Here is a 20,147-nt window from a genome sequence, read left to right on the forward strand (position 1 = left end):
GGGGAAGTGTCCCTGCCCCGGGAAGGGGGTTGGGACTGGATGACATTTAACGTCCATTCCAACCCAAACCATTCCATGATTCATTCATCAAGACCAGGTTGGATGGGACTTGGAGCAACCTGGTCTAGTGGAAGATGTCCCTCCTCATTGCAGGGGGTGGAACTAGATGATCTTTAAGCTCCTTCCAATCCAGCCCAACCCATTCCATGATTCCACAATGCCTTTAAGGCTCTCAGATGGTCTCTAAGGACCATTCCAAGCCCTTAGCACACTCTGACACTATGGATGTCCACCTTGGGGGTCCTAATGGGGCTGTCCCTTGGTAGTACCCCCAGGAGGAAGCCATGGGGCCACGGATCCCAGCGCAGATTCGGGTGCAGCTCTGGTTTGGACTCGCAGTGGATGAGAAGGAATTCAACCAGTATGCCGAGGGGAAACTCTCTGTCTTTGCCGAGACTGTGAGCAATTCCAAGGGTCTCCATCCTGGGATTCCCCACTCCCTGGGGTGGGAAGCAGCTCCACGATGGAGGGCAGGGAATGGCCTGGTGAGGACAGGGACATCAATCCTTAAAAGCTCTGAGAAGAAGGAGCTGTTTCCTTTCCCATGCAGCCTGGAAGGTTGAGGACCAAGTTGGGAATGAGCCACAAAGCCACATTGTCCCTTCACATCTCCACTAGCTGCTGGGAGGGAATCCATGGGGGTGTCCATGGGGTGAGGGATGGGGTTGGGCTTAGTCCATGTCCCTGTCCACCATGGAGGGCAGGGAGTGCTCTGCACCATGCTGAGAACAGATCATATAAATCCCTATAAACTCCAAGAAGAAGGAGCTGTTTCCATGCCCATCCAGCCAGGAAGGCTGAGGAGCAAGTTGGAATTAGACACAAAGCTATATTGTCCCTTCACATCTCCAGCAGCTGCTGGGAGGGAATCCACGGGGTGAGGGATGGGGTTGGGCTTAGTCCTTGTCCCTGTCCTTGTGCTTTCCCTTATCCCTGTCCTGTCTCTGTCCTTGTCCACCATGGATGGGAGGGAATGGGCTGGACCACAGAGAGTACAGGTCACATCAATGCCTAAAAGCTCTGAGAAGAAGGAGCTGTTTCCATGCCCATGCAGCCTGGAAGGCTGAGGAGCAAGTTGGAATGAGCCACAAAGCCACATTGTCTCTTAACATCTCCACCAGCTGCTGGGTGGGAATCCATGGGGATGAGGGATGGGGTTGGGCTTCTCCCAGGAGGTTTCTCCTCAGGATAAAGCTCTGCATGGATTCCCCATGGGATTCTGAAGGATCATCAGTGGGATTTGGTGTCTCTAACCTCAAACCCTCTTTGCTTTTGGTCCACCAGTATGAGAACCAGACCAAGCTGGCACTGGTGGGCAACTGGGGCACCACTGGCCTGACCTATCCCAAGTATTCTGATGTTACTGGCAAGATCAAACTGCCTAAGGACAGCTTCAGGCCCTCCACGGGATGGACCTGGGCTGGAGACTGGTTCATCTGCCCAGAGAAGACGTGAGTGATAGATTTCTGCCCCAGAGCAGAGGTTGGTGGAGTGTCTTAGGCACCCCAAAGGCATGAGCCAAGGTGGCGGTAAGGTCACCCATGGAGGTCAGGGGTGCCATTGGGGGTTCCTCACTGCACTCATGGATATGATGTGGACTCATAGACTCTCATCCAGGTCTTGGGGTGCTCCAAGGTACCCCAAAGACCTGAGCAGGTGCCAAGCTGTTGGAAAGGTCACCAATGGAGGTTCAAGAGGTGCTCCAAGGCACCCCAAGAATGGTGCTCCAAGGCACCCCAAAGACCTGAGGAGGTGCCAAGCTGGTGGCAAGGTCACCCATAGAGGTCTGGGGTACTATTGAGCTTTCTCACTGCAGTCATGGATGTGATGTGGACTCATGGAGGTTTTAGGGTGCTCCAAGACACCCCAAGCACCTGAGCAGGTGCCAAACTGGTGCCAAGGTCACCCGTGGAGGTCTAGGGTGCCAAGGGGATTCCTCACTGCACTTGTGGATGTGATGGGGACTCATAGGCCTTCATCCAGGTCTCGGAGTCCTTCAAGACACCCCAAAAGCCTGAGAGGATGCCAAGCAGGTCCCAAGGTCACACATAGAGGTCTGGGGTGGTGTAGAGGTTCCTCACTGCACTCATGGATGTGATGTGGACTCATGGAGGTGTTTGGGAGCTCCAGGGCTGAGGAGCTTTGGAGTTGGGTCCCCAGTGGGTCCCTGTGGGGTGGGAGAGATGTTCATCCTGGTTTGCTCTTCACCTGAGCCAAAACCTGAGACCTTTGCTTGGATCCTCAGGTGGATGAGGTTCAGGAGTGATGGGGGTAGCCCAAGACCATGCTGCTTCTCAGGAGAGCAGGATGGGGATCTCCTGATATGGGAATGTCCTGACGGCACAGGTTGCTGCATGATGTGGACTCAGGACACCTGAGCTTTGTGGAGGAGGTGTTTGAGAACCAGGTCCGTCTCCCTGGAGGACAGTGGATCCACATGACTGAGCCCTACACTGATGTGGTAAGGGCCAAGAGGACATCCAGGGGCTCAGCACCACTCCAGGCTGAAAGCTCTCAGGAGGTTAGGTGGGATTTAGGGATCTGCTGGGCATCCTTTTGTTGAAAACACCTCTGTCCCTCACAGAATGGGGAGAAGGTCCTGCCTAAGGAGGAGATTGAATGTACTGCAGGTTGGAAGTGGGAAGATGTGGAGTGGGACATAGACCTCAACAGAGCTGTGGATGAGAAAGGTACCAGGAGGCAGTTTGGGGGGTTCTGTTTTGTCTCCTCTGTTCTGGCCATTGTGGTGTTTCCATCCACGGTGGCACCAGGATGAGAACATTCCTATCCTGGTCACCCATGGAGTTCTGGGGTGCTATGGGGTTTCCTTGTCTGCACTCATGGACATACTGTGGACTCATGGACCTGCATGGAGGTCTTGAGGTGCCTAGGGGCACGCCAAAGACCAGAGAAGGTGTCAATTTGGAGCCTCATCCAAGTCTTGGAGTGCTTTAAGGTGCCCCGAAGATATGAGCAGGTGCCAAGCTGGTGGCAAGGTCAGCTGTGGAGGTCTAGAGTGCCATGGGGGTTCCTCACTGCACCCATGGACATGATGTGCCCATGTGAGCTGTCCTGCTGGGTCAGGAGAAGGGGGTCAGGCCCCCCTTCTGGGGGGCCATCTCCCCTTGCCCTGGGTGGAGCTGTGGGGTAAGAATTCACAAAGGCTCTCCTGGCTGCTGGGATAGTCCATGGAGATCTTCCCTGGCTCCTGGTGGAGAATATCAGGCCAAGAGGGTATCTGAGATGGTCACAAGAGATGGGGTAGCCCAAGGGAGGAAGGAGAGAGAGTCCCCAAGCTGTGACTCTGTGCCGGGGCAGGTGGGACACCATGGATCCACCACCTGGACATCCCAGAGGGACATCTCCACTGGGACATGGCATGGGTGGGGTGGCCTAAGAAAGTACAGAGAGACCCCAAGCTGGGACCTGGAGCCAAGGGCAGATGGGACATCATGGATCCACCACCTGGACATCCCAGAGGGACATCTCCATTGGCTCATGGCACAGGAGAACCATCAAATCATCTGGACACACCTTCTCTGTTGAAGGTCCCTGGTGGGTGACAAGGTGAAAAGCTGTTCTCCCACCTTAAGTCAGGTGTCTCCTCCTCTTCAAGGCTGGGAGTATGGCATCACCATCCCACCAGACCGCAAGCCCAAGGCCTGGGTGCCAGCTGAGAAGATGTATCACACCAACCGGCGCCGACGCTGGGTGCGGCTCCGACGAAGGGACCTGGCACAGATGGAGGCAATGAGGAAGGTGGGACAGGCCTGGAGGAGGTCACAGGGGGTTGGGAACATGTCCTTGGACAACCAGATGTCCTTGGGATGGGATTGCCCACCTGGGCTGGTGGGAGGTATCCTTGAGAGTGAAACTGGATGATTTTTAAGGTCCCTTCCAATCTGACCCATTCCATGATGACTTCAAGGCTCTTTTCCATCCTCACCTCGATGCCGTTGGAGATATTTTCCAACCTCAATGTTTCTGTGCTCCTCCAAATGATTCCATTACTCTATTCCATGATTCCAAGCTGGCAAGACCCAGGGAGGACACAGGGTGGGACAACTATCTGGCAGCACCCTGAAGAACCTGACCCCAGCTTTGGGTTGTCATCACCTAGACAACCCTTGGCACAGGCCCTTGGCTGTGCCATTATCACCTGCACTGGTGCCATGGGGTGGTGAGATCAACTTCTCCTGACCCTGGTGTGTCCCTATCCATCAGCACAAGCAGGAGGATATGGATGGAGAAGGTTGGGAATATGCTTCCCTCTTTGGCTGGCGCTTCCACCTCAAACAGCGCCGCACGGATGCCTTCCGCCGCCGGCGCTGGAGACGCAGGATGGAACCCCTGGAGCTCACTGGAGCTGCTGCTGTCTTTGCCTTGGAAGGAGCTCTGGTAGGTGCCACCTTCTCCCTTCCCAAGTTTCTTGCTGAGAAGTTGGGAAGTGCATCAAAAGGAGTGTGGCAGGATATCCAAGGAGGTGGTTCTCATCCTCTACTCTGCTCTGGTGAGCAATCCCCAAGGTGCTCTACACACTGGTGATGTCCCAACTGGCAGTTGGTCTCCATGTCCCACCTACCCTCATCCAGGGATGCTTCATTGCCACCCCTCCAGCCTTCCATCCTGATCATGGAGGTCCTACCCCTGGGTCAGGGCAATCCCAGACACACCTATAAGATGGTGGAGAAGTCATTGAGACCGTAGACAGGTTGCCTCAAGGAGGTTGTGGTGGTCCTTAAGGAGGTTGTGGACAGAATGCAAGGAAAGGGAAGAGCCATGGTCAAGATCATGGCCAAGGTTGACAGCGACTGGAAGATAAGGACAATGGAGCTGGGAAGGGTATGGAGCACAAGGAGGGCCTCAGGGAGCTGTGGGGGGGCAGCCTGGAGAAAAGGAGGCTCAGGTGGGACCTTCTTGCTCTCCACAACTCCCTGACAGGAGGTTGGAGCCAGGTGGGGGTTGGGCTCTGCTCCCAGGGGACAAGTGACAGGAGGAAATAACCTGAAGTTGCACCAGGAGAGATTCAGGTTGGACATCAGGAGGGATTTCTCCATGGAAAGGGCTGTCAGGCATTGGAAGGGGCTGCCCAGCAGGTTGTGGAGTCACCATTCCCGTGGGGCTTAACAGCCATGTGGATATGGCACTTGAGGACACCTCAGTGCTGAGGGGGTGGTTGGACTTGATGGTCTCAAAGGCCTTTTCCCACCTAAATTCTGTGGTTCTAAGGAGCACCAGAAGTCCAAACTCCTGGTGGACACCCATGTGGATAAGGACCTCATCCCATGGGAGGTCCTGACCTCACCTCACTTTGTCTTGCAGGGAGGAGTGACAGATGACAAGAGTGATGATGGCAAATCTATGTCCACCCTCAGTTTTGGTGTCAACCGACCAACCATCTCCTGCATCTTTGACTGTAAGACCTCAAGGCTCAAAGAGGGAGAGGGATGCATTCCTAACCTCTTCCATTGGCTCACCTGGAGAGCAGGTGGATGGAGGAAGGGTGGAAGTGATGGATAGGACATGATTGTCCCTGTGGAACATCAACATCCTCAGGGCTTGGTGCTTGAGAAGCCACAGGAGGGATTAAGCCAAGTTGCCCTCAGACATGAGCTTGGAGGAGTTGGAAACCCTCCCTGACCTCATCCCCTTTCTGGTTCTCTTCCCTCTGGCAGGTGGGAACAGGTACCACCTCCGCTGCTACCTGTACCAGGCACGAGACCTCATGGCCATGGACAAGGACAGCTTCTCAGGTGGGCCCAGATTCTCCTGGGATGAACTCTGGGGGTTGTGGTGGGTCTGAGAAGAAAATCTGGGGCATTTATGGGTGTGAAATGGGAGGTGTTTGGTAGCCAAGCAGTGAAGACAGTGGGATGAGGCATCCAGGTGTGTGTGGGATGTTCCTGGGAGCTCCAGCACTGCCAGGACACCTTTGGATCCCACTTGAGCTCTCAGGGGTGTGTGTGATGTTCCTGGGACCTGCATCCAGGTGTGTGTGGGGTGTTCCATCACCTCTGGAACAGGCAGGACACCTTTGGATCTCAGATGAGCTCCCAGAGGTGTGTGAGGACCTCCTGGAACCTTCATCCTGGTGTGTGTGGAGCCTTAGATCACCTCCAGCTCTCAGGCTGAGCCTCTCCAGCTGGATAAGGAGATGGTTTAGGGTTGGCTTGGTGAAAACCAGAGGACCCCCAAGGTGTCAATGCGAGTGGGCTGGGCTGGACACCTCCTTCTCTCCTCATGCAGCACCTGGGGGACCTCAGGAGGAGATAGATGGAGCTGGGAGGTGCAAAACTCCATGAGGAACTGGTCCTTGGTGCAGTTTGGAGTCCTTACCAGTGGGATCTAGAGGGTCAGGAGCTTCAATTCACCCCCTGCCTCTTGTCTCTCATCCCTTGCAGATCCTTATGCCATTGTCTCCTTCCTCCACCAAAGCCAGAAGACAGTGGTGGTCAAGAACACCCTCAACCCCATGTGGGACCAGACCCTCATCTTCTATGAGATTGAGATCTTTGGGGACCCTCAGAAGGTGTCTGAGTCTCCTCCCAACGTTGTGGTGGAGATATATGACCATGACACCTACGTAAGTGTGAGCTGAATCTTCATGGTGGGACTGAGCTGGGCTGGATAGGATGGACATGTGGCAGCGTTCCTGCCCTCTGGAATGCTATGGTTGGGCACCTCTGGGTGGCTCAGATATGGGGTTGGACACGCAGGAGACAAGAGCTCAGCAGATAGACCTGATTGTGATGTCCTTGGGGACCTGCTCATGGCGTCCTTGGGGACGTTCTTGAGTCACCATCATGTAGAGTGGCCAAATGACCCATACTTCCTCATGGAAAAAGCTTGGGATGAGGTTTAAAGCAGTGATGGAAGTAGAGAACATACTTTGCTCTTTGCATTCCAAGGCACTTTGGATCCAAGGGGATCCAAAGTGCCTTGGAATGATAGAATTTGGGGGGTTGGTGACAAGAACTTGAGTCCTTCCCAGAAAAAACTGGGCTGAAGCCTGTCCCAGGAGCAGGAGGGGTTTAAAACACTTGGAATACATCTCAGGAAGGCCTCGAAGCCTTTCTGCCTTCCCTCCTCTTCCTCCTCCCTATCAGGAAGCAGCAAAGGCAACTGAAGACTCCATCTCAGAGCTCCTGCTCTGGAAATCCTGTGGAACCACAGGAATTTCACCTCCTCTTTAATCACAAATTCCTTAAAAAGTGCGTTTCCAGCCCTTAGAATCCCAGGGATTACTCTGACAACTTGAGCCTACGTGGACATCAAACCCGTTGGCTTTTCCTGCCTGGTCCTGTAAAGATTCATCCCTTGATTCTGATTTCTGAGGAGGTCTTGGCTGGGCTATGGGTGTATGGTGATGGATCCCACCGGGAAGAGGGATGGGAATAAAGCTCCTGTGGTTGCTTTGCAGGGAGCAGATGAGTTCATGGGACGCTGCATCTGCAGGCCCAGCCTGGAACGTTCCCCACGGCTCTCCTGGCATCCCATCCTCAAGGCCAACAGGAATGTGGGGGAGCTGCTGGCTGCCTTTGAGCTCATCCAGAGGGAGAAGGTGAGATTCTCATCCAGGCCTGATTCCACCTTTGGAATGCTAACTTTCCCCTTCGGAGTATCTCCACACCCAGTGGGATCCAGCCTTGGGTTGTGTCCACCTGAGGTCAGAGCTCAGAGCCTTTGAACTGTGGGAAGATCCTGATGGATTTGGTCCTTTTTGAGGAAGAATTTCATAGGCTGGGACTCTCCAGCTTGGAAAGGAGATGGTTTAGAATTGACATAATGGAAATCTGCAGGATCCAACCAGGATCCAACCTTTGCCATGTCCTGGGTCATGTCCACCTGAGCTCAGAGTCTTTGAACCATGGGAAAATCCTGATGGATTTGGCCCTTTTGGAGGAAGAATTCCATAGGTTGGGACTCTCCAGCTTGGAAAGGAGATGGTTTAGGGCTGACATGATGGAAACCTGCAGGATCCAACCAGGTGTTAGTGCAGGTGGGGAGGGGTGGATGGTTTCCTCTCTAGTCATGCAAGGCCTGGAGGACTATGGAAGGAGATAGAGGGATCAAAAATCCATGAGGAATTCTGCCTTTGGCTTGGAATCAGTTTCTGGAGGGGGTTTGAGAGAGCTGAAGCTTTTCCACAGCCTGTGACACCTCTGTTCCAGGGAAAACTGGACTTGAAGGCTCAATACCTCCATTCCATTCCTCCTTCCCAGCCCTGAGGTGGAACTGGGAATGGGAATCCCACAGCTCCCTCCTCCCTGGAAGTCCCAGCAGCTGTGCTGGGACAATCCTGAGGGTGCAGGGTGAGGTCCAGGGGTGTCCTTGCTGCCAGGACCCCAAATCCTTGGCACACGACCTCTTCTTCCTCCTCACTACTGGGTAGGGGAGACCTTGGAAGGGGATTTTCTCCCAGAGGACCTGTTTGATCCTAGCAGGAAGCATCCAGGTGCATTTGGGGCTCTGTTGGTGCCTCCTGGTCAGAGCAAAGACCTTCCCTCATGCCCAGGATTTCTAGAGCTGGGAATGGAGAGGGGAAACGTGGCTGAAGTTTCCTGCTGGATAAAGCTGAGTTGCCACAAGGAATGCTGATGGAATTGTGTTTTCCTTTCACAGCCTGCTATCCATCACATCCCAGGATTTGAGGTAATGACTGTGTCCTGCTTGGAACTCCTCCAAACCATCCCCTCCCCTGTCCCCGTGGAGCTCCAGCACCATCCTCTGCTCCCCCAGAACTTTGAAAGGACCTGTTGGAGTTCCTCTCCCAGTAATGTGTCCATCCTGTCCTAGGGAATTGCTTTGGAATAAAGGAATACCCAGGGAGAGATTCCAGTGTCCTTCAGCTGATAAAGTTGGAGGGAGTGGGACAACTCACTTTTGACCCATAGGACAGGGCAGATGGAGCCTAGTCCAGAGTTCAGAGGAGGCTGTGGAGATGCTCCAAGGGCTGGAGTCAGGCTGGGAGAGCTGGGAATGGCCAGCCTGGAGAAGAGAAGATTCAGGGAGAGCTCAGAGCTCCTTCCAGTGCCTAAAGGGCTCCTAGAGAGCTGCAGAGGGACAAGGCATGGAGGGACAGGACAAGGGGGAATGGCTTCACCCTGGAAATGTGGAGATTTGGGTGGGATATTGGGAAGGAATTCCTGTGTGTGAAGGTGGTGAGGGTCTGGGATGGAATTCGCAGAGCAGCTGTGTCTGCTCCATCTCTGGAAGTGTTTCAGGCCAGGCTGGATGGGGCTTGGAGCCACCTGGGCTGGTGGGAGGTGTCCCTGAATAGGACTGGATGGATTTTCAGGTATTTTCCAAGCAAACCATTCTATGACTCTATTCACTTATCAACATCAGCCTTAGGATGTGCTTAGGGATGAGAATTCCTCTAATGGTGTCCTCTCCTCTCTCCCCCAGAGCGACCTTTCCTCCAGCCTGGATGAGGTGAGTCTGTTGGATTTAGCTTCTTTTCCTCTTGGAAATGGTTAAGATTTGTCTCCTGGAGCAGTTGTTGCTCTCCAGATGGGTCAAACCAGGAGCACCAGGATTTTGGGATCATGGGTGACCACCAGCAGGACAGTGGGGTCCATATTGAACCCAGAGGGGGTTCCCCATGCCAGGTCATGTTGGGTAAGACCACCTCTGAGGGATATGTGTCCATGGGGTGTTCCACCATTCCAATCCAAAGAGATTGGAATGCTGGGCTGACTCTTGGCTGGACCTCAACTGAAATCCCAGCTGGAAACTTGCCATGGGGAATTTGGCATGAGTTGAGGATCTCCTGGAATGTTCCACTGTGTTCCTGGTATGGGATAGAGGTGACTCTATCCCTTCCTTCCTCTCCTCATCCCTCTGCAGAGCTTCCACCTTGCTCCTGGTATCGGATGCAGGTGGTTCCATCCTATCCTTCTCATCCCTCTGGATAACTCCCAATGTGTTCCTGGTGTGGGATAGAAGTGGTTCCGTCCCTTCCTTCTTCTCCTCATCTCGCTGGATAACTCCCACCGTATTCTTGGTGTGGGATAGAGGTAGCTCCATCCCTTCCTTCCCTAGAAGAGGCCCAACCTTGCTGAAGGGCTGAAGGGCAGATCCCATTCCCCTTGGAATAGCTCAGGGATTTCTCTCAGGAGATGTTTGGTCACATTAAAGGGAGAAAAGCACATTCCAAGTACCTTCACCTCTCAGCTCTCATCTCCTGGACTTCCAGAGGGAGCTGAGTTTGGCAGAGAGAAGATGACTCCGGAGGGATCCCTCATGAGGACAGGGTTGGTGTCCCATCCTGGCATGACCCAATGTGTCTTTTGCCTCTCTCCTCCACAGTCTGGAGACTCTGACCTACCCTACCCTCCACCCCAGCGGGAGCCCAACATCTACATGGTCCCACAGGGCATCAAACCTGTCCTACAGCGCACGGCCATTGAGGTAAGTGGTGGGTGAGGGACAGGAGGACACCCCAAACCTCTGTCCCTCAAGGGATGAGTCCCAGAAATCGGATCCAAGCCACACTCTGTGCATGGGGAATTCCACCAGTGCTGGAAGACTGGAGAAAAGGAGGCTCAGGAGGACCTTCTGGCTCTCTACACCTCCTGACAGGAGGGTGTACATAGGTTCGGGTTTAAATCTGCTCCCAGGGAACAAGGGACAGGAGGGACACCACGGAGATGCCACCAGCACTGTCCTGATGCTGACCCAGACGAAGGGAATGGAGCTGGGAAGGGTCTGGAGAACTTCTGAGGGAGCTGTGGGGGCTCAGCCTGGAGAAAAGGGGCTCAGGTGGGACCTTCTGCTCCCCACAACTCCCTGACAGGAGGTGCAGCCAGGAAGGGTTGGGCTCTGCTCCCAGGAATAAGAGACAGGAGAGAATGGCATCAGGGTGCTCCAGGGGAGGTTCAGGTTGGACATCAGGAGGGATTTCCTCATGGATTTCCTTCAGGCATTGGAACTGCCCTGGGATATGGTGGAGTCACCATCCTTGGAGTTGTCCACAGACTGACTGGTGTTCTGGTCTGGTTGAGAAGGCAGTGACGGGTCACAGGTTGGACTCGATGGCCTTGGAGGGCTTTTCCAACCTCAGTGACTCTGGGGTTCTGTGCACACCTGTTTCCTCCCACCACTGGTTGTCCTGCATGCTTGATGTATCTCTCCTTCATGCTCGCCAAACTTAGGGTTCCCCTCAATTGCTGAGAAGCTCAGTGAGAGACCCTGAGGCAAACTTTTGGCTCATTCTGTGTTGCCTGTCCCTTCTCCATACAGATCCTGGCCTGGGGGCTGAGGAACCTCAAGAGCTACCAGCTGGCCAGTGTCACCTCTCCCAGCCTGCTGGTGGAGTGTGGGGGGCAGCTGGTGCAGTCCTGTGTCATCAGGAATGTCAAGAAGAACCCCAACTTTGATGTCTGTGTGCTCTTCATGGAAGTGGTGAGGTCCCTGCACAGATGGGGTCAGAGCAGAGCTGGTTGGGAAGGTCCTGGAGGTTTCATAGTATGTTAAGGGGTTGGAATGGACCTTAGAGATCATCTGGTCCCAACCCCCTGCCCTGGACAGGGACACCTCCCACCAGACCAGGTTTCTCAAGGCTTTATCCAACCTGGCTTTGAACACTGCTGGGGTTGGGGCATCCACAGCCTCCCTGGGCAACCTGTGCCAGTGTCTCACCACCCTCACAGACTAAGAACAGTGATACAAGGAATTAATTTAGCATTACTGCAGTGATCATTTCAGCCAAGTGCTTCTCTTACCTCTCAATGATCGATGAACACTATAGACTCAGTGGCTGGCTTATGTGTTTGAAAACATTTCATCAGCAGTGCATGTATTTTACCAGAAACTGTTTTGGCTTATCTCGTTGTGGTTTTACCCTTGACCATAATGTAAGTATTGATATTCTTTTGTTTTCTTCATTTGTACCTGACTTCTGCTGAGTATAATATTCTCAGTGTATCTTCTATTGTCAGGCAGGTAAGTGGGTTTAATTCACTGAGAAATAAAATTATTTCCTCTATTCTTTGAAAATTAGAAGATGTAATATGTTAAGCCTCTCTGACTACAATATCTTGATGGACATAAAGTGTTACGGTACCACCTACTGGAAATAGTGAGTATTCTTTCTGTCCATCCATATCCTCCCTGGGGCAACCACATCCTCCCTGGAGCAACCAGTTCCATGTCCGTCTGATGTTAAGGACACCAGAACTGTGTGCAGCACTGCAGGTGGCGCCTCACCAGAGCAGAGGTGCCATAAAAGATCAATCTTTAGGTGAAGGACCTCAAAGTGCCCTGAAAACGTGTCTTACGGTGAAGCTAATTCTCTCCTTCGTCCTTCTCATGGTGGTGCAGATCTTCTGCTGTCCCTGCACGGTGTGATCACCTCTTCCCTGCCCTCTGCCCACAGCGTTTGCCCAAGGAGAGCCTCTACAGTCCTCCCATCATCATCAAGATCATTGACAACAGACCCTTTGGCCGAAGGCCTGTGGTGGGACAGTGCACCATCCGCTCACTGGAGGACTTCTACTGTGACCCCTACCACGAGGAGACAGGTGGAACCCAGGAACACACAGGTATCTGCTGGCTGCACACCTGGGACCTTCAGGGCAGCCCAGAATGGGTTGGGTTGGAAGGACCTGAAAGATTTTAAAGGGTGTGGGAGAGGTTGGAATCATGGGCATGAAGTTTGGGTGGTATGAAGGCTCTGGGAGAGGCTGGGGTCATGGACATGAGGTTTGGCTGTTCGGATGGCTCTGGGAGGGTTTGGGATCATGGGCATGAGGGTGTGAAGGCTCTGTGAGAGGACATCACTCCTGGAGGTTGATCCCAAGGTGTCTCAGTGTTGGGTTCTCTGACCTCTGGGTGTCTTGGTGATTCTGGTGCATGTTCTGGTTGCAGATGATGTGAGCCTCACGCCCAGGGATGATGTCCTCATTGACATCGATGACAGAGAGCCTCTGATTCCTGTCCAGGTATGGAAAACCATGGGATCAGTGGGAAGACACTGGATTGTTTGTGTGCCATGGGGGAACTTGTGAAGGTAGAAGGTAGAGTGATACCAATGTGAGGTCATGTCTGGTTCTAACCTGCTCTTTGGAGCTTCCATGTGTGTTTCCAGCACCTCTTCTCCACCTGCACAACAACAAAGTCTTCCCCATCCATCCATCCATCCATCCATCCATCCATCCATCCATCCATCCATCACACGGTTTGGTGTGAGGGACCACACTGCCTTTTCTGAGGGAAACAACATGTTCTCCCTGCTCCTCCCATGGATGACTGGACCAAAGGATCACTTTGTCCTCATCAGAAATTAGGGAAAACAAAGAGAGGTGAAATCCCTCAGCTCCAAGGCTAGTGCTATCTATCTCATCCAAGTGGAATGAGAAGTTCAACATGAGTTTAAATCAAGTTTAGGAGCACATGCACCACATCTTGGTCACCAACATGGAGAAAAACCACCTAAACTCCCTAGGAAAGCAATTTTCCTGGGATAATCCCTTCTAGTTGCACATGGAATTGGTTTTGGAAGGGCTGAGCACATGCAAGAGGCTGCTGGATCAACTCTTGTCCCACTTGCTGTGCACCTCGTTTTCTCCCTGGGGTCATCCCTATGGGAAGTACATCCATGGAAGGAAGGACATCCATGAGGTCCATTTGCAGCCCTAAGGGATGAGCAGGTGTTTGTCCTTCTGCTCCTTGATAAATCAACCACGGAAGAGTCATTTCCAGCAGCCTCCAAGAGCCATGAGGGTGTCCTGGTTGAAACTGATCCTCAGGACAGGCCTTGGATCCAAGGAAAACCTTGTGGAGCAGCTGGAAATTGGGTGTTTTCAGCTTGGCCCAAGGTGTGGTGGAGCTCTGGGTCCATGAGGTTGGAACCAGCCCAAGCTGGTGAGCATGGAAAGCATCTTGGCCTTGGCCTGATGCCCAAACCCACTTGGTTTGGAGGGAAAACATCTCCTTCCCCCCTCTTTTCCATGCCAAAGGGATCAACCCTGGCAAACCAAGAGCAGAGCTGCTGCTTGGTGCCCAGGGAAGTGGTGGCAGCTCCTGAGGACAACCTCTTGACCTTGACCTTGACCTTAGTCCTGAGCAATCCCAATTCCCTTCTACCTAAAATCGCTCTGGCTCAGATCCCTCCTTGGATCCTGGGAGGAACATGGCTCACTATATTTCCAGCCCTCAGTGTCCTTGGAGATGTTCTCCTCCACTGAGGATATTAACAGCTTCTCCATGGTATTTTCCCCTTTAATTCCCCATTTATCCTCTCTAACCGTTCAACCTATCTCCAGGACATCCATGAATCCCAACCCTTCCCATGCCCAGGACATCCATGAAAACCCAAACCCATGAGGTTTCCTCATCCTGGAACACCTCAACCTCCTTCCCAGAGGAGAAAAAGGTGGATTTGCTAGGATTTATGTGGATTAATTCCATCAATTTCTCCCTGATTTTGCTTTTCCTGGTGTGTGTTTAACATTGTGCCTCTAATTCCATGGATAATGGGTCATCTTAATTTGTAGCTTGCCGAGGGCATGACGAGCTCAGCACTAATTAACATCCCAACATCGCTGCCTCATGTAGGTATTTGCTTTATTACCAACCTAATTGCTTAATTAATGACTTAATTAATGATTTATGTGCATGGACTTATTGAATGAGAAAATTCCTTCTGGGAAACATCTCCTTTGATGCTTGGAAAAGTAGCAATTCTATCTTGGGGCCGGTCAGGAATGGGTTGTCCTTCATGCCAAAGGGGTTGAGGTTGGGTTGGGAGGGATCCTGCATCCAGCTGAGAGTCCTGAGCACAAGAGGTCATGGAGCTCTTGGAGCAGGTCCAGACAAGGCTCCAAGGTGCTTAGAGGGATGGAGCTCCTCTGCCATGAAGCCAGGCTGGGAGAGCTGGGAATGTCCAGCCTGGAGAAGAGAAGCTCCAGGGAGACCTCAGAGCACCTTCCAGTGCCTAAAGGGGCTCCAGGAGAGCTGAGAGGGACTAGGGACAAGGCATGGAGGGACAGGACACAGGCATGGCTTCACTCTGGAAAGGTGGGGGTTTAAGTGGGATATTGGAGAGGAATTCCTGGCTGTGAGGGTGAATGAGGGGCTGGGAAGGAATTCCCAGAGCAGCTGTGGCTGCTTCATCCCTGGAAGTGTTCCAGGCCAGGTTGGATGGGACTTGGAGCCACCTGGGCTGGTGGGAGGTGTCCCTGGGTGGGACTGGGTGGGATTTAAGTTCCTTCCAACCCAACCCATTCTATGGTTCGTGGGCATCTCCCTAAGGAGAGAAGCTCACATGGAACCTTCAGACACCTCTGAGCTATTGAACTGCAGGAGGAGGCTCCATGGTCCCTGGAAAAGCTCTACAAGGAGCTTTCTCTGCAGTTACTCACACCTTACTTATGCTTTTGTCTCCCTGGAGGGGGTTTTGGCTGCCTGGACTTGATTTTGCCTATACTGAGGTGATTTTGGGTGCCTAGATGGGATTTTGGCTATCCCAAGGTGATCTAGGCTCTCCTGAGGTGATATTTGGCTGCCTGGAGCTGATTTTGGCTATCCCAAGGTGATTTTGACTATCTGTAGGTGATTTTAGCTACCTGAAGGTATTTTTTGGCTGCCTGAAGGTGATTTTGGCTCCCTGGAACTGATTTTGGCAATCCTGAGGTGATTTTGGCTAATAGGAAGTGATTTGCTTATCCCAAGCTGATTTTGTCTATCCTGAGGATCACCTTTTGGCTACCTGGGTGGGATTTTGGGTACCTTGAGGAGATTTTGGCTACTTGAAGGTAATTTTTTGCTCTCCTGAGGTGATTTTGGCTATCAGGAAGTGATTTATCCTTACACCAAGGCAATTTTTGCTATTCTGAGGTGATTTGGAATGCCTAGATGGAATTTTGGGTACCTCAAGGTGATTTTGGGTACCTTGAGTGGATTTTGGCTATCCCAAGGTGATTTTGGCTATCTGAAGTGATTTTGGCTACCTGGATGGGATTTTGGCTCCCTGGAGGTGATTTTGGCTCTCCCAAGGTGCTTTTGTCCCTCCCCAGGTTTATCCCTGCACTCCCTCACTCCAGCCTGTTCTGTGGTGTCTTGATCCCTTTCCCATTTCCCAAAGGATCCCCATTCCAGCCCTTCCCTTCCCATTTTTCCATCTTTTTTTTAACCAATATCACTTGGAATCAGCTAAAACCTCTAACTCTACTCTTTCTCCTGAGGCTGCAGAAGATCCCATGGGTAAGTCCCTGCATGAATCCAAGAGCTTCCCTTAGATCCCATTGGAATTCCATAACAAGCACACTGTGATCCCAGTGGATCACAGGAAACAAGGTATGAAAGGCAAACTTGGATTTTCCAATAAAAACCAGGTAGCAACCAAGGCCTTGAAGTTAATTCCTGTTATATTTCCATTAAATCCAATGTTTTTCCAAGGATTTCATTCCTGCCACATTGGCTTCTCATATAAACCCAACCAACCTCTGCTCTGAACCTTCCAGGAGGTCAGAGTTGGAGTCTGGGACCAAAATGAAGGCCACATTATTTTGTGGGAGTCTTTCATGGATTCCTATTGAAAACTCAAGGATGGAGTTGTTGGAAAATCCATGTTTTCCTCTGAGAGCAGCAGCCTTAGAGCTGGAATGGTTTGTACAGGGAATGAGGCAACTAGTGGTGCTGGATATGATGTGCGAGCTGAGGGTGGGTGGGATTTTCCCAGGGTTTTCCTTAATATCCCAAGAAACTAGGTCCGTCTGGAGATCTGTGCACCATCACTTTAGTGGAAATATATGGATTTATTCATTGATCCATGGGTTTTATTTGGATTGGGATGCTGAATGGAGCTTGGACCCAAACCACTAAGCCATTCCCCATCCCCAAATCCCAAATACTTCCAGAAAAAGCCTAAAATTGGAGTCATTTCAGGCTGTCAGGACCAGAGTGAATTCCTACACCAAAATCCTGGGAAAACCACTCTCCAAATACCCAAAATATCTCTAAAAATGCTTCAGGATTCTTCCTGGAAGCTTAACCTCATCATTCCATGGAGAATCATCCCCTCAGGGGATGATCCATGGTATGGAGGTCACTGCCACACCTGGATTTGGTCTTGGAGCATCCCCAAACCCCCTGGAAACTAGGGAAGGAGGAGCTGCAGTTCACCTCTGGAAATCCTAGGAGCTGCTGCTGCTGCTGTTTTCCTTGGGATTTGCTCCTGGAATGAGTAACGCTGGGATCTCTTGGAGCAGGAGGAAGAGTTCATTGACTGGTGGAGCAAGTTCTATGCTTCCACGGGAGAGAGGGAAAAGTGTGGATGTTACTTGGAGAGAGGATTTGACACCCTCAAGGTATGTGGCCTCAATCCGTGATTTTTTTGGGGGAATTTTAAGGCTTATTTCCCTTCCAGGTTAAAAAATGGGATCATTTTCCACACAGAACATTTGGTTTCATTTAAAAACCAATCAGTTTAAACCCTCAATTTTCTTGGAAAAAATCCTGTCTGGGAATTTTGCAGCCTTCAAGGAATTATCCCTTTGGAAGTGGGAGAGGAGATGGGGAATTGCCACCCCGGGAAGGGTTTGGAAATAACAAGGTAAAACAAGGATTGATCAGGGAGGTTTGGGCAACCTGAGACAAGAAATAGGAATAAAATGGGGATAGATATTTCCTGGTCTAAAGGAAAATATTCCCAAGAGCTAAAATGGGGAAGCTTTCCAGGTCTTCCAGAAAGCATTCCTAGCAGGATCAAATTGGGCTCAACCCAGAAAGTCTCATGATCCTAAGGAAAACATTTTCAGGGCTAAAATGAGGAAGACCTTTCCTGGTTTTCAGGAAAAGATTCTCAGTAGGATCAAATGGGGCTAAAATGGAGATTTCCTGGTCCAAAGGAAAACATTCCCAGGGCTATAATGGGGAGGAGCTTTCCCGATCTTAAGGAAACATTACCAGAGCTAAAATGGCGCTAGGCCTTTCCTGGAATGAAGGAAAACATTCCCAGCAGGAAGATCTCCAATGGAAAACCCTCCATGAGACCTTGACTTCACCTGGGTCTTTGTCTTGGGCCATTTATTTATTGTAGGGTTGTCACATCCTTGTCATCACTGTCCTGGAAGACCCCCAAGGGTGGCAGATCCCAGGAACATGTCCCTGTGGGTTGTATTCCCTGAGGATTGAGGAGTTTGGGTGTTGTCAGAGCAATTCCTCCATGCCCTCTCCCTCTTCAGGTGTATGAGATGGAGCTGGAGAATGTGGAGGACTTCGAGCACCTCTCAGATTTCTGCCACACCTTCAGGCTCTACCGAGGGAGGGCACAGGACTCCAGCGACGACCCATCCGTGGTGGGCGAGTTCAAGGTGGGACGGGCTGTCTCCAGCTGTATCCTGCCCAGGGCAGGGCTGGGGGAATCAGATGGGATTTAAGGTACTTCTGACCCAAACCATTCCATGATTCCTAAGATTGTAGAAGTTGTGGCTGCTGGGAGTGTTCCAGGCCAGGTTGGATGGGGCTTGGAGCAACCTGGGTTGCTGGGAGGTGTGCTGGGTGGGACTGGGTGGGATTTAAAGTCCTTTCAACCCAAACCATTCCATGGTTCTGTTCCACTCCCCAGAGGGTTGTTCCAGCCCTGCTGAGAGCTGCCCATGGAGGTGTCCAAGCATCCCTGAACTACTCTGTCCTTCCCAGGGTTCCTTCAAGATCTATCCTCTCCCCGATGACCCACGGGTCCCACTGCCTCCTCGGCAGTTCCACCAGCTCCCGGCCAGAGGCCCTCAGGAATGTCTCCTCAGGGTCTACATCATCAGAGCCTTCGACCTCCAGCCCAAGGACTCCAATGGAAAGGTATCCAATGGGAACACTCCGGTGGAGCTCATGGAGAGGGACTTGGGACAAGGCACAGAGTGACAGGACAAGGGGGAATGACTTCACCCTGGAAAAGTGGAGATTTGGGTGGGATATTGGGAAGGAGCTCCTGGCTGGGAGAGCAATGAGGGGCTGGGATGTAATTCCCAGAGAAGCTGTGCCTGCTCCATCCCTGGAAATGTTCCAGGCCAGGTTGGATGGGGCTTGGAGCCAACTGGGCTGGTGGGAGGTGTGTCCCTGGGTGGGACTGGATGGGATTTAAGGTCCTCCCAACCCAACCCATTCCACGTGCTTCTCTCTCCTGCACTGATTTCCATGTCCATACTCAGTGTGATCCCTACGTGAAGATTTCAGTGGGAAAGAAATCCATAAATGACCAGGAGAATTACCTGCCCTGCACGGTGGAGCCTGTGTTTGGGAAGTAAGTGTTGGTTCTGTTTGGGATCCATAGGAGTTTTCTTGTCCTATGGAGGAAGTTGAGAGGTCACAGGGCATGAACAATGACCCCTTGGTCATGGGTGAGTTCAAGGTGGGATGGTGTCTCTCTACCTGCTTCCTGCCCATGGCATGGGGTGGAATCAGATGGGATTTAAGGTCCTTCCAACCCAAACCATTCCATGATTTTTCAAATTGTAGTAGTTGTGGCTGCTCCATCTCTGGGAATGTTCCAGGCCAGGTTGGATGGGGCTTGGAGCCAACTGGGCTGGTGGGAGGTGTGTCCCTGGGTGGGACTGGATGGGATTTAAGGTCCTCCCAACCCAACCCATTCCATGATTCTGGAGGTCCAGATGGGATGTGTGGGATGTGTCCCTGCCCAGTGCAGGGGGTGGAATGGGATGACCTTCAAGGTCCTTTCATCCCAAACCATCCCATGATTCTATGCTGAACTGAGCCAGTACAACAGAGCACTGGTAGAACTGGATCCAGATGCCACATGCAGTGGGTGAAGGGTCTGCCCGAGCACTGGGCGATTGGGATGGTGTGTGGATCTGTGCTGGTTTGAAAAGCAAACCGGTGAGAGACTCTGAATCAGAAGTACAATTTAATATGAACAACACAACAAAACAACACAAATGCAACAGTACAAAAAAAAAGTAACCTGACAGAGTCAGAAAATAACCTGACAGAGTCAGAAAGTAACCTGACACCCTGTCAGTCAGGGTGTAGTAGTAGTCCGATTAAATGGTGGCTGTAGTCCTCCTGGAGTGATGGTTCTGTTGGAGCAGTGATACTCTAGAGATGGGCTTCACCTTAAGGGCCAGGGG

General features: G+C 51.9%; 1 protein-coding gene across 1 annotated transcript in view; it reads left to right on the top strand.

Moving 5' to 3' along the window:
• The window catches only part of DYSF (dysferlin), a gene marked incomplete at its 5' end in the record, with an annotated part of 48,084 nt that overhangs the window by 14,761 nt on the left and 13,176 nt on the right, over nucleotides 1-20,147 (top strand). Inside the window, 22 exons of the mRNA XM_009081971.1 lie at nucleotides 327-458; nucleotides 1,345-1,511; nucleotides 2,407-2,521; nucleotides 2,645-2,750; nucleotides 3,677-3,819; nucleotides 4,285-4,458; nucleotides 5,383-5,476; nucleotides 5,736-5,813; nucleotides 6,462-6,643; nucleotides 7,481-7,621; nucleotides 8,683-8,723; nucleotides 9,409-9,417; nucleotides 9,486-9,495; nucleotides 10,372-10,473; nucleotides 11,305-11,466; nucleotides 12,440-12,605; nucleotides 12,931-13,004; nucleotides 14,559-14,615; nucleotides 17,274-17,372; nucleotides 18,249-18,377; nucleotides 18,706-18,861; nucleotides 19,212-19,303. Coding sequence (XP_009080219.1) covers nucleotides 327-458; nucleotides 1,345-1,511; nucleotides 2,407-2,521; nucleotides 2,645-2,750; nucleotides 3,677-3,819; nucleotides 4,285-4,458; nucleotides 5,383-5,476; nucleotides 5,736-5,813; nucleotides 6,462-6,643; nucleotides 7,481-7,621; nucleotides 8,683-8,723; nucleotides 9,409-9,417; nucleotides 9,486-9,495; nucleotides 10,372-10,473; nucleotides 11,305-11,466; nucleotides 12,440-12,605; nucleotides 12,931-13,004; nucleotides 14,559-14,615; nucleotides 17,274-17,372; nucleotides 18,249-18,377; nucleotides 18,706-18,861; nucleotides 19,212-19,303 — 2,429 coding nt within the window. The remainder of the gene's footprint in view (nucleotides 1-326; nucleotides 459-1,344; nucleotides 1,512-2,406; nucleotides 2,522-2,644; nucleotides 2,751-3,676; nucleotides 3,820-4,284; nucleotides 4,459-5,382; nucleotides 5,477-5,735; nucleotides 5,814-6,461; nucleotides 6,644-7,480; nucleotides 7,622-8,682; nucleotides 8,724-9,408; nucleotides 9,418-9,485; nucleotides 9,496-10,371; nucleotides 10,474-11,304; nucleotides 11,467-12,439; nucleotides 12,606-12,930; nucleotides 13,005-14,558; nucleotides 14,616-17,273; nucleotides 17,373-18,248; nucleotides 18,378-18,705; nucleotides 18,862-19,211; nucleotides 19,304-20,147) is intronic.

This window comes from Acanthisitta chloris, unplaced genomic scaffold, assembly GCF_000695815.1.
Source record: "Acanthisitta chloris isolate BGI_N310 unplaced genomic scaffold, ASM69581v1 scaffold8849, whole genome shotgun sequence".
NCBI classification, from domain to species: Eukaryota; Metazoa; Chordata; class Aves; order Passeriformes; family Acanthisittidae; genus Acanthisitta; species Acanthisitta chloris.